Genomic DNA, 14,289 nt, shown 5'->3' on the forward strand with positions numbered 1-14,289 from the left:
CATACACTAAGTAAAAGAAGGCAATTTTTACCACCCCACCCTCTCTTCTCTCCCAAACCTATACAGTGGTACCTCTGGTTACATACTTAATTCGTTCTGGAGGTCCATTCTTAACCTGAAACTGTTCTTAACCTGAAGCACCATTTTCGCTAATGGGGCCTCCCACTGCTGCTGCACAACCGCGACGCGATTTCTGAAACAAAGTTCTTAACCCGAGGTAATATTTCTGGGTGAGCAGAGTCTGTAACCTGAAACGTATGTAACCTGAAGTGTATTTAACCCGAGGTAGCACTGTACTGTATACACCCGTAAAGTCTCACATTGAATGAACTGATCTACAGAAACGACTCTATGATCAGGGTGGGGGTGGGGTGGGGGAAGAGACAGTGCATGTAGTTTTGTAACCTAAAAAAAACTGAAATAAAAAATTATTTTTGTTTTAAAAAAACCTGTGTCAGTTGGAGCGGGGGTGGGGGTGGGGCTAAGGTCAGTCTCCCAACTGAGTTTTCGGTGCATCTAAACTCAAAATATGACCAAAGCAGGTTGCTGCTGCACTAAGTAAATGATGAAGTGGTGGTGGAACAGAAAGGGGAACAGCATCGGAAGATATCCTTTTTATTTCCCATGCTGAAACCTGCTAAATGCTCTCCCTTCGGCAACAGATCAGTTTGCGGAGTCTTGCTGATGTTAATCACTTTCCACGCTACGAACGGGAGGGATGTTTATTTTTAATCCACCTGTTCAATTATTTGTCATTGCTACGGGCCCCGTTAATTGTCGCTCCGTGCAAAGGCTTTATATTGTAAGAGGACACCCCCTAATATTTTTAATGACCTTAAGCAAAGTGATTGACACACGATACCCGTGTCAGATGTTCTGGTGACGCAATATGTTCCCCTAGTAGCAGGAAAGCTTCCTGCCGTGATTAAGTCTGAGCTATGAAAAGTGCTAAAATGTGTGGTCAGCTTTCCTCTGATGCAAGCGATTTTATTATAGCGTCTGGTAACAGCGGAGTGTAGCAACACAAATACTGACTCTAAACATCCCCTCCCATAGGTATCGCCTGCTCTATTTAAATCACAGCTTCCACTTTACAAGGCCAGGGATCTCAGCTATGAGGGGTATATACGTGTGGGTATATGGATTTTTGAAATAAGCTTGAACAGTGCTGTGCAAGGGATAAGGGGATATTCTGCATTTCGTTATTATAAAATAGCATCAGAACACCTCTGGTTGTGGGAAGCAGGGTTGTTTTCCCCCCCAGTAGGAACTCAGGGGAACTGAATTCCCTTACCTTTTAAAAAATTAAATAATTGATTTTTTGTTAGTTTGCGGGGGCTGTAACAGATATACAACCAATGCCTGAGCTGAAAATCTGTCTATATCTGTAAATGATTCTTCAACATCAACTTCGTTGGACTGGTCATGTTGTGTGGGTGCCTGATTATTGTCTTCAAAAGCAACTACTCTATTCTGAACTTAAAAATGGAAACTATAATGATGGTGATCAACAAAAGAGGTTCAAAGACTCTCTCAAGGCAAATTTTTTAAAATGTAACATAAACACCGACAATTGGGAAACACTGGCCTGCGAGTGCTCCAACTGGAGAACAGCCTTGACCAAGGGTGTCATGGGCTTTGAAGACATTCAAACTCAGGACGAAAGGGAGAAACGTGCTAAGAGGAAGGCACGCTTCGCAAACCCTCACCGTGATCAACTCCTGCCCGGAAACCAACGTCCCCACTGTGGAAGGACGTGTGGATCCAGAATTGGCCTCCACAGTCACTTACGACTCACTGCTAAAACCATGTTTATGGAAGACAATCTTACTCGGCTACGAGTGATCGCCAAAGAAGAAGAAGAAGATCTGTAATCAATAAAGTTGTGGTCATTTCTAATCTCTAGATCATTGTCTGCTTGAGTTTATTACACACACCTTACGTTTAGCAGCTGCCTGGGGGTTGGGGTGGGGGTGGCACTGCGATTGGGCCCACAATAAATGAACAAATGAACTTGGTGGTGAGTTCCCCCACTTTTTTTTTCCTCAGAAGAAAGGCACCGGTGGGAAGCAATATATAAACATAAGCTAGCTATCTGTGCAATGATGGGCTTCAGGGTTTCATTCATCTGGAAGAAGTAACGATCAGGGGCATATGCTTTGGGGCATGGTTTTGAAACTTGGTCAATGCACAACAAGACAGTATTATGTGTGCAATCATTTGAAGGCTGCAATCCTGTGCACACTTACCTAGGAGGAAGCCCTATTGGAAAAAGTAGGGTTTCTTCCTGTTCCGCAGAGGATTGGACCACAATCTTGTTTCTATCCAAGAGAGTGCTTTAAAATCATTAACAATGTGGCAGCAAAATCTTCATGTCTGTACCCTTTAAATGTAAGAACCCTACAGGTGTCCACCATCTATTTCTACCTTGTTTTCTATCATGTAAGATGCCACAACACAAATCAAAGGCACTTCCTTCAAATTTATAATATGTAATTTATAATATATAATCTACATATTAAATTGAGCTCCATCCTCAATCAATTCCCCATTGAAAACAGCCCATAAGCTACCAACCACTGTCACATCCATTGACAGTGAGTTCCATGAATGAGTTACAGAAGATAAGGGTCAGCGTTTAAAGGTGCAAAAAGAAAGTTCTCCATAGCTTAAGAAGCGCTCAGGCCTTCATAGCCTGTGAACATCCACCCCATCTTAAATTGATAATAATATCTCTGCACTTTTGGTCAGCTTTAACCCAGTGATTTCTGTTATCTTCTTAAACACCATTTCCCAGAAAAATTGTACATATTTACACCCCCACCACATGTGAACATAATTCCTCGCTATGAAGGACTTGCTCACAAATTTATTGACAGATGCATGGATTAGGATAGCTAGGAGGTGGAAGGGGCAAGCAGGATATAAAATGGAAGAATGGTATAAAGAGGTGTGGGATATAGCTATTAATGATATATTAACTTGTGCCATTAAGGTAAGATTGGGAATATTCAGGAGAAATGATTTCGAAGAGATACGGAAGGTGTTTGTAGAATTTGTACTGTCAAATTCTACAAGGGTCAAACCATCGTAAGAGGTGTTGAAATTTTGGGAGGTTGGATAGTTACAATGGAATGGTCGCAGGGGTGGGGTGCACATTTTGATTCTTATTTATTTGTGATTATTACTCTGTCAAAATAATAAATAAATAAATAAATAAATAATAAAGAAGCGCTCAGGCATGGATAAAGACCCTACCCTACCTTTGACGTGCTTTGACCAATGCCAACTAACTGTCCTGGATGGCACTGTGATTCCTCTCCTGTATGAGATGCAGCCATCCAATTCAATGGAGCTGGGATGAGCACCACAAAGAAAATCCACCTATTTGCAGAGATTGTCTTTGATGGACCGGGGCAAAAAGCTCCAGAACAGGATGCAAATGACTAGGTTCTCTAATGCTTTAGCAGCAGAGATGGTTTATTATTTTAAAATGGAGGGTACAATTTTTAGAAACCATTTTTTTTATATCAAAACCACCCAAAGTGCTAAGTATGACAGTGTTATAATAGTTAACTTACAAAAAAAAAAGGTCACTTTTTAAAAAAGCTATAAACATACCTTTCTGTTTACTTCGGGCTAATAAGTACAGAGAGAGCACCCTGTATCTAAACAATAGCAACCCTTCCCATAAAATAATCATTAAAAAAGAAAAGAAAATCAATATTACTCTTTACAAAGTACCACAGAGAAACATCACGGGAACAAAATGGAGAGCCAAGCTGATACCCAAGAACCGGGCTGATGCAGCTATCACAGTTCCTTGGAGAGGGGCGAGGAGCCCCAACTCTACATATGTAAGTCAAAGCCATGTATGACAGTTTTCCTAACCTGCTGCAATCCAGTCCCATCATCCCTAGCGATTGGCCATGCTGGCTGGAGCTGCGGGGAGTCCAACACCATCTAGAGGGCAACATGTCGGAGGGAAAAGCTGGTCCATAGGCTTGTCGTCTGTTGAAAAACAGTGCTAAGGAGCAGGTCCCTGGAACCATTGGGTCACATCCTTGATTTTTCTTGATATTCTTCTCCAATACAGTGGTACCTCTGGTTACGTACTTAATTCGTTCCAGAGGCCTGTTCTTAACCTGAAACTGTTCTTAACCTGAAGCACCACTTTAGCTAATGGGGCCTCCTGCTGCTGCCAGAGCACAATTTCTGTTCTCATCCTGAAGCAAAGTTCTTAACCCGAGGTACTATTTCTGGGTTAGCGGAATCTGTAACCTGAAGCGTATGTAACCCGAGGTACCACTGTATTGTCCAAATATTTGCTACATACCCTGCAACATTTCTCCGATGAAAATAGGGACATCCTATTCCATACCCTCCAAAATATCTCCGATGAAAATGGGGACGGTCCAGTGCTATTTTTCTAGAAAAAGAGGTGCCGGAACTCACCGTGAACGCCTCCCTTGTTCTCTTATATAATGGCAATGGCGCCCACCTGAGAGGTGCTGGAACTGAGTTCCAGCTGGAAAAGCAAACAAACCAACCCTGGGGACGTCCTATTGCATACCCTCCATCATTTCTCTGATGAAAATAAGGGTGTCTGTCCTAAGGAAAAGCGGGGTGTTCCAGGATCAAATGAAAAACCAGGACAGCTTCTCTAGATCTGTGACTGTCCCTGGAAAATTAGGGACACTTGGCGGGTCTGTTGCTGTTACCTGGGGTGGCAGCTAGTGTCTTTTTGGAGCGGGGAGCAGGGAGAGTTCTCCTTACCTTGGAAAGAGGAAAGTAGCTTGTCAAGGCTGCTTTCCTGAGCGACGGCAAGGAGGACGATTTTCAACAGTCAAAGCAAACAAACATGAATTTAACATGGCATGCTGTGCAACTTTTTTATTTAATCCAGAAGAAACACCAGAGCTGGGGGACTTAACTACCTGCAGCTGCTTTGGGGCTACAACTCCCATCATCCCTGAACATTGGTCATGCTGTCTGGGGCTGATGGGATTTGGAGTCTTGTAACATCTGGAGGTCCACGCAAGTTCCCTACCCCGGATTTGCAGAATGCACAGGAAATCCCGGAACAAAGGAATGGTAGCTACTTTTTCTAGTGGAATTTGAAGCACAGAGGCAGCTGTTGAGGGGGGCATTTGACCCTTTCCCTGTCAACTCCACATTAGGTGCAGCCATGGTCCCTTCCAAATTTATGGCAGATCAACACTGACAGGTTAAATAGCCTCTGGAGGAAGGGCAGGCTATAAATTTAATAATGAATAAATAAAACTGTCTGTACACCTTGTCCCACGTTTTTAAGACAGTCCTTCTCAGGAAAGGATAATCAAACCAGGCTTCTCTTCACATGCAGACACATGAAACATGTTAATTCTACCACAAAACAGAGAACCGGCCATTGTGGGTTACCTGGCTTCTGTCAGTTTTTCAGACATGCATTACCAGCTTCCTGCTGCTAACTTTGACCAGACTAGGTTTTTCCATCTGAGCCTTCTTACTTGGGTGCTTGGCCACAATTGCACTACAAAATGGAGAGCAACTCCCTCCCACCCCTCAAAGAATGAAAACAATAACATTTGACCGTTGCGATGCAAGTTGGGTAACTGAAAGACAGAAGTCAGCTGAAAGAGAAGAGGAGGAGGACAAAAACCCAACGCGAAACACCAAACCTAGTGCATCTTGAAGCAGGCTTGCGATTAAACAGATACCAAGGACTCCTGAGCTGTTAAGCGTGTTTTAGCTCCTATTTTTAATAAATCCGATTCAGCCATTAATAAAATCCTGCAGCCCAACTGCAAATAAATAGGCTCGTCCGTTCCGCGATCCACCTCTCCCCCCATCCCTATTCGCTTGCAGTTTTGTTCTGTTCTAAGCAAACAGGCTCCTCTGATTTGCCACTAGAGTCGTCTGGCTCTCTCGCCTCTTTGTCTTCTTGCTCTTCTGTCGGATTTTCCAGCACAACGCGCTCAACGCCAGCAAAAGGAGTCCGGAGGACAGTATGACCAGCCCAAGCACGGAGATGATGGATCCATGGGAATTGAAGCTGTACGCCACAGCTGTGACCACCACCCCGGCGATGAGGATCACCACCCCAAACGGGATCGTGCAGCGGTAGCAGGAGAGTTCGGCTCCCCCTGTGGCGGCTGTCAGCCGGCACTCGCTCACCAGAGGCACGGCTGTCACTCTGCAGTCATTGTTGTTGCACTTTTCCAGCGTTGCACACTGAGGACATTTGGAACCTCCCAAGATCTCTTTGATGGGCTCGTCGGTCATCTTGCAACTTCTGGCTGGATTTTGCGCGGCTGGAGATAGACCGGGTGCTGTTGAAAACGTTTCAGCTGTGGAAAGGGGGGAAAGCATTGGAATTGGTGAGTGTTTCAGGGTGGCTTTTAGAATGATTCACCCTGACAACAGGGTGAAACTTTGGAATTTCTTCTCTCTCTAGGCTCAACCGCCAACAACAAAGGCTATGCACACATTAGCAACTTGAAATGGTGAAGTACGGTCATTTAATTCACTGAAATTGTAAGTGCTTGCATGCATTACTATGTGCTCAAATTTTGTTGGCAACTGAATTCTAGAGAGTTCTCTAGTAGTCCTCATGGGATTGGCTAACATTGGTCACATGAGACCATCTTGTGAAGGAGAGACTCCATTTTATGTGAAGCAAGTGTTTTAGACTCCACTGTGAACACTGCTAAGTTGCATAGTGTGTTGGAGTGCTTCTTCTCAGCTTGAAAGAAAGAGAGCAAGGCTGCAGGAGAAAGTAAAAGAGGAAATCTCTCACAGGAGCTGCAAGGCATGGCCTAACTGAGATACAGAAGACTGAGTGCTGAGCTCTAGAAAGGAAGGAAAACACGGTTGTTTAGAAGCTAGATGAATAGACTTGTAAGCCCATGCTTGGATGAGCATGTGACTATAAATATTATGTTTTAATTCATCTAGAACAGGCATAGGCAAACTTGGCCCTCCAGATGTTTTAGGACTACCACTCCTATCATCGCTGACCACTGGTCCTGTTAGCTAGATATGATAGGAGTTGTAGTCCCAAAACATCTGGAGGGCCAAGTTTGCCTATGCCTGATCTAGAACGATAAGTTTCTGCAAGTAATGTTTTTGAAAGTCTGGACATTGGTTCAATTCATTTTTGCTACCCTTAATTCAACAGAAATGCAGAGAAGTTGTGTTTCGAGTTGCACTTTTATGTTGATAAAACATAAAACATTGGGTTGGATGTCTCCACCCAATTGCTATAGACCTCAGCTTAACCACAGCTTACTTATTTGTATCAAATCGAAGCTGGTTTGATTTGAGGGCTGGTTTGATCAAACAGCAATATTTCTCAAGAAACCACAGGATAAATACGGATTGTGGCTAACATCCTGTGTCCACAGCTTCAAACACTGTGGGTGTCCCACTGGAGCCAGAGTAAAATACATTCACAGCCCAAGTCTGGAGGTTCATAGTTCCTTGACAGTTATCCTGATTTTTAAAATTTCTCTTTCTCTTAATTTATGAACATATATACAGTGGTGCCCCCCAAGACGAATGCCTCGTGAGACGAAAAACTCGCAAAACGAAAGGTTTTTTTTGTTTTCGAGTTGCTTCGCAAGACGAATTTCCCTATGGGCTTGCTTCGCAAAACGAAGCTTGCCCCGCAAGCTCCGGGGATAGTGGGAAGCGCAGCGCGTCTTCCCCGCTGTCCTCGGACCTCTTTTGAAGCAAGGGGCGGCGCAGAGAAGATCGCTTCTCCCCGTTGCCAGCCCCGCAAGCTCCGGGGACAGAGGGGAAGGCACAGCGCCTTCCCCTCTCTCCCCGGACCCCTTTTGAACCAAGGGGCGGCAAGGGGGAGAAGCGATCTTCTCCTCTCCGCCCCTTGCTTCAGAAGAGGGGACAGAGCGGCGGTTCCCCTCTGTCCCCGGACGGTCTCCATAGGAACGCATTGATTGATTTTCAATGCATTCCTATGGGAAACAGTGCTTCGCAAGACGAAAAACTCGCAAGAAGAAAAAACTTGCGGAACGAATTAATTTCGTCTTGCGAGGCACCACTGTATCTGCTCCACCTCATGTCTATAGAAACCAATGCCTTATTTTTGATTCAAAACTGATAAGCAGAAGTTACCTAAATTTATCCTTAGAGCGATAGATACATTCACATTTCTTAGACACATATATCTCAGCAATCAACAGTTTTAACACTCAGAGGCAATTTTAAAATGCAGTCTACTTTATCGTTTAAATGAATGAAACTGAAACCCTTATGGCTTCTATATATGAAGAGCATAGCTATGAAACACAGGGAGGTTTTTTTTTTTTTACACAATAACACATCCACTATAGATGCATTTTTAAAATGAAGCCTATATATACTTCACAACCTTTTTTGCACACTCACATTTCTCATCAGCCTTTGTTCTTGCCTGTTGCATAATAAACTGCCATCACTGCCTAAATCATCAGATATCGCCCGCTGGTCAGGAATAGTTGCCAAATAAGCAAGACCAAAGATTCATTTGCAATTTCCTACGGCCCAGCAGCATTCAAGTTTGCTTAACTGATTATCAAGCATTCCTTGCACACACACACACACAAAAAAAACCCCCACACAAGCTCATTTTCTGCAAATATTAATTCTGATTTCAGATTCTTTGATGATGAGTCACAGAGTGACTGTGGCGATTGTTGCAGCTCCTACTCTGTGCCCTTCCATTTTAACTTGTTCTCAGAAAAAACCTTTTAAGGCCATTTTGTTTCCACTTAAAAGTGGACTTCATTAGAAAAAACACACCATCCTTGATGAAAAATCTTGCCTTTCTGCGTTGCTGCGTGGGATTAGAGAAGGAGCGGTGATCTGACCAATATTAGTTTTTGAGAGAGTTTCTTTCTTTCTTCTTGTTAAAAATGTGGCACGTGGTGGACTTGTAAATAGCAAAGGCCTTCTGGGAAATGATTTAAAATGAACTGGGGGGGGAAATGTTTAAAATAACTTTTGTTAAAAAACCAGAGGCCTTCTTATTAGGTATAACAGGAGAAGAATTAAAGGGACCCCTGACCACCAGGTCCAGTCATGGACGACTCTGGGGTTGTGGCGCTCATCTCGCTTTACTGGCCGAGGGAGCCAGCGTACAGCTTCCGGGTCATGTGGCCAGCATGACTAAGCCGCTTCTGGCGAACCAGAGAAGCATGGAAATGCCGTTTACCTTCCCGCCAGAGCAGTACCTATTTATCTACTTGCACTTTGACGTGCTTTCAAACTTCTAGGTTGGCAGGAGCTGGGACAGAGCAACGGGCGCTCACCCCGTCGTGAGGATTCGAACCGCCGACCTCCTGATCGGCAAGCCCTAGGCTCTGTGGTTTAACCCACAGTGCCACCCGTGTCCCCTAGGAGAAGAATTACCAAAGGATAAAAAAGTACTGTTTATCTATGCGATGACAGCGACAAGAATGTTATTTGCTGAGTGATGGAAAAAAGAAAGAACCCCATCGAAAGAAGAATGGATAATGAAGATGATGGACTATGCAGAAATGGCAAGGCTGACTAGGAAAACCAGGCACCAAGAGGATAATAAATTCAACAAAGATTGGCATAACTTTATAGAAATGTTAGCAGGACTGATATAGCACTTGTAATTTAAAACGGCAAAGGATAAAATGGAAGTGCAATAATTTAGATAAATGTAATTAGATGCAGTAAAAAAAAGGAAGATAAATTTTGGAAGCCAAGGTAGGCGTGGGGGGAAGTCTTGGGGTTCGGGGAACCCCATACAGGTACTGATATGGACTATGATTTAATGTAAACGTGTGTGTAAAAAAATTGCTGGTTTTTTTTTGAAACTTTGAAAAAAAATGTGCCATTGTTCTGGAAATTCTTGCATGCTTCTTTCAAGAAAAATCCTGGCTAGTTTCGAGGTTCACAACAGATATCTAACCCTCTCAACCATTCCACAATCAGAACAAATTTTCAATTGGGTTTATTGAAGACGACTAAAGTCATGGTAAAAGAGACCTTATTGCACCCTGACAAGTTTCTTCATCACAGTGAGTGTGCTGCAAAGTGTATTGCTGCAGGTGATCACCACAAGCTATGTGCCATGTAGATTTAGCAGGCAACAGAGGGAATCTAACTAAGACTTTTGTTAGCACAGAAGGATGTTCCAATTCTATTTTGGACAATTTGGGTTCATATGCCATGTAGTTCCTTTGCCCTTTTATGCCTAGTACACACACCTCTTTTCGGAGAATGGATTGCTGCTCTTAAAGCAACATGATCACCAAGTCTGTTGTCCAGCTGCTAACTTTCGATGGGCAAATTCAAGAGCCCCATTCTTCCTTTTTAAGGTCATTTGTCTTTAAAATGAACTGGACGCAGCATCCCTTTAAATAGAGGGTGCCTTCAAGCAGAGGACTGTGCTCTGTAAAGAAGAACACTGGGCAGGCACCCTTTGTAGGGAAAGATGGTTCCCAGCAAAAATAAACCCAAAACCCAAAGGTCTTCTATCACTTATCCCTCCATGATGGAAAGGAATCGCCAAGAATGAGGCTATATGAGAGTCAGGCCTGCAGCCATCTCATTATATCAACTAGCTCACACTTTATAGCAGTGCCATGAAAGCAGCATTCCTCATCATGCAGCAATAACATTACAGGTCTTGAACATGGGACAGTTCAGTCAGCAGAGCAGGAGATTCTTGATTTCAGGGTTGTGGGTTTGAGCCCCATATTGTGGTAAATATTCCTGCATTGCTGATCCCTTCCAGATCTACAATTCTATGGTTCTACGACAGCAGTGCTGAGGGATGAGAGACCATGCAAAAAAAGGGGGAGGGGCTTCCTTGGAATAGGAAAGAATGTAGGAAATGCACTTGAAAGGGGATGCTCAACTACTGCAATGCACTCTACGTGGGACTACCTTTGAAGGTGATCCAGAAACTACAGCTAATCCAGAATGTGGCAGCTAGTCTGGTGACTGGGAGTGGCCGCCGAGACCACACAACACCGGTCCTTAAAGACCTACATTGACTCCCAGTACGCTTCCAAGCACAATTCAAAGTGTTGGTGCTGACCTTTAAAGCCCTAAACGGCCTCGGCCCAGTATACCTGATGAAGCGTCTTCACTCCCATTGTTCAGCCTGGACACTTGAAAGGGGATGCTCAACTACTGCAATGCACTCTACGTGGGACTACCTTTGAAGGTGATCCAGAAACTACAGCTAATCCAGAATGTGGCAGCTAGACTGGTGACTGGGAGTGGCCGCCGAGACCACACAACACCGGTCCTTAAAGACCTACATTGACTCCCAGTACGCTTCCAAGCACAATTCAAAGTGTTGGTGCTGACCTTTAAAGCCCTAAACGGCCTCGGCCCAGTATACCTGATGAAGCGTCTTCACTCCCATTGTTCAGCCTGGACACTGAGGTCCAGCGCCGAGGGCCTTCTGGCGGTTCCCTCATTGCGAGAAGTGAGGTTACAGGGAACCAAGCAGAGGGACTTCTTGGTAGTGGCGCCTGCCCTGTGGAACGCCCTCCCATCAGATGTCAAGGAAATAAACAACAATCTGACTTTTAGAAGACATCTGAAGGCAGCCCTGTTTAGGGAAGTTTTTAATGATTGAAGTTTTATTCTGTTTTTAGTGTTCTGTTGAGAGCCGCCCAGAGTGGCTGGGAAAACCCAGCCAGATGGGTGGGGAATAAATAATAAATTATTATTATTATTATTATTATTATTATTATTATTATTATTACTACTACTAGTAGTAGTAGTAGTGGAGCTATCCAGGCATGGATGCAACATATAAAGGGCACCTAGAGCTTGCCCATCTGATTCTTCAATAGATACATCTCTTGGAAATCGCTTTATGGTAGGGGTGCCCAAATTGTGGCATAGGTGCCACAAGTCTACGTAGCTTAAAAGGGTCTGTGGGCTTAGCTATGTCATAGAACTAGACCTATAGATTCCTGCGTATCTTTCCAGAGTTACACCTCAGGAGGCTAGAGGCATCTCAGAACAGAATTGCTTTGGGGTTCCACATATAGTTCTGGTGGCAGTGACCCAGTAGTGCTTTATCATAGGTAAAGGTAAAGGGACCCCTGACCATTAGGTCCAGTCGTGACCGACTCTGGGGTTGCGGCGCTCATCTCGCTTTATTGGCCGAGGGAGCCGGCGTACAGCTTCCGGGTCATGTGCCCAGCATGACTAAGCCGCTTCTGGCGAACCAGAGCAGCGCATGGAAACGCCGTTTACCTTCCTGCCGGAGCAGTACCTATTTATCTACTTGCACTTTGACGTGCTTTCGAACTGCTAGGTTGGCAGGAGCAGGGACCGAGCAACGGGAGCTCACCCCGTCGCGGGGATTCGAACCACCGACCTTCTGATCAGCAAGCCCTAGGCTCAGTGGTTTAAACCACAGTGCCACCCGCGTCCCAGTGCTTTATCATACCCTCAAACAAAAATAGGGACGTCCTATTCCAATAATAATAATAATAATAATAATAATAATAATAATAATAGTAATAATAATAATAATAATACCTTGCCCATCTTGTACCCTACACCTGTACGTAAGTTCAGTGCACTTACTCCCAGTTAAGTAAGCAGCCTGAGCATCTTTGCAAATGAGAAGGGACAGGAAAATCTGTGTGCTTGTGTTTGGTAAAGCTCTGTCTTTCGACTCCAAAGCACACACACCTGCTTTCCTGTCCCTTCTCCTGCTGTTTTGACAACTTTTATTTCCACAAATTACCCAGGCAGAGGGAGAAAAGGGAGCACACAGCACCTATTTGGGATGGCATATTACTTTAGGTAGCTCCAGCTTAGCGAGTGCTAGACTTGACCAGGGTTGCCCAGCTGTCAACAGAGCGATCCTCCTGTTTGCTTCCATAATTAAGAAACAGCAAGCAACCAACACACCACCACCTGTTCCCACCTACCTCATCCATAGGAAGTCCATGACGGCTTGGCTTGGTGAGCAAAGAGATAAACTTGAGGGTATGTTCTGGAAATCTTCACTGGGTTTCCCACCACCACCTCTTCTCCTAAACACCAGAAATAAACCGATTTTATGTGGCTTCCTTTTCTTTTTAAAACCAGAGGACCAGATAGAGGTGACCTAGGAAGGAAGAAGATGTGATGTTAGAACTATATAGTTATATGAAGGTACCTTTTATCATATGTGGTGGATGTGCAAAGCAATAAAAAAATTCTAGGAGATGATATATAATGAAATGGGGAAAAAAATGTTTAAAATAACTTTTGTTTAAAAACCAGAAGCCTTTTTATTAGTTATTACAAGTACCGAGATGCCAAAGGATCAGAAAAGACTGTTTATGTATGCGACAACATGCATACATACATCTGCTATTAGCCCAGAAATGGAAGGAAGAAATAACTCCAACCAAAGAAGAATGGCAAACCAAGTTGATGGACTAGGCTGAAATGGCAAAATTAACTGGGAAGCTTAGAAATGAAGAGGACAATTTTTTTAAAAAAAGAATGGGAAAAGTTTACATTCTATTTACCAGAACATTGTAAGCAGGTTAAAATGTTAGCAGGATTTTAACCACACTTGTAAACTGACGGAAAACATGTACAATTTGGAAGGATAAAACTTGAATAGTATTGACAAGCAGTTGTAAATATTACCATTAGGACCCATGGAAGGGATGGGGGGGGGGAGTCAGGAGATTCAGAGCAATCTCAATATTTGGATTTTGAATTGTTTCCTGTTGTATGTTTACAATTTCTAAATCAAACAAAAAAAATTATTAAAAAAAGAACTCTATAGTTATACAAACCATTCAACAGCATTCCATGTAAGAAAAGTTCTGTTGCTTCACAGTGGGTAGGAAACACACATTTTCGGATCTCACCTTCCTCAAATGTGGGGTTCAGGGATTTTCCATAATAAAATACCACTCTGTGAAGAATTCTCTGGAATCAAATATTGCCAGATCTCCCTCCCACCCACGGGAATTGCCCTGATTCCAGGCTATTTCCAAAACTCAGCAGAACGTTTTCCTCTAGAAGTTCACAGAACAGACATTCATAGCTCCACAAGTTCCATTGTTCCATTGTTCATGTTGCTCGGCCTTCTATTGCCATCCTTCTTAATAATAATAATAATAATAATAATAATAATAATAATAATAATAAATTATTTATTATTTATACCCCACCCATTTGGCTGGGTTTCCCCAACTACTCTGGGCAGATTCCAACAGAATGTTAAAAAACAATAGTCTATTAAACACTAAAAGCTTCCCTAAACAGGGCTGCCTT

General features: G+C 43.4%; 1 protein-coding gene and 1 long non-coding RNA gene across 2 annotated transcripts; one reads left to right on the plus strand and one right to left on the minus strand.

The window, feature by feature from the left end:
• The first annotated feature begins 471 nt into the window (after positions 1-471).
• On the plus strand, positions 472-1,902 carry LOC309527621. The gene is made up of 2 exons (XR_014217265.1): positions 472-1,131; positions 1,348-1,902. It is a non-coding gene; the product is annotated as an uncharacterized lncRNA (long non-coding RNA).
• Positions 1,903-4,878: 2,976 nt separating this feature from the next.
• On the minus strand, positions 4,879-13,120 carry TMEM100 (transmembrane protein 100). Its single transcript, XM_082212938.1, has 2 exons — positions 12,942-13,120; positions 4,879-6,350 (listed from the first exon to the last, which is right to left on the minus strand). The coding sequence occupies exon 2, from the start codon at positions 6,283-6,285 to the stop codon at positions 5,881-5,883; it is 405 nt and encodes a 134-aa protein (XP_082069064.1). The 5' UTR covers positions 6,286-6,350; positions 12,942-13,120; the 3' UTR covers positions 4,879-5,880.
• Positions 13,121-14,289: the final 1,169 nt, after the last annotated feature.

Source organism: Podarcis vaucheri (assembly GCF_965113315.1).
Source record: "Podarcis vaucheri genome assembly, chromosome: 2".
Classification (NCBI taxonomy): domain Eukaryota; kingdom Metazoa; phylum Chordata; class Lepidosauria; order Squamata; family Lacertidae; genus Podarcis; species Podarcis vaucheri.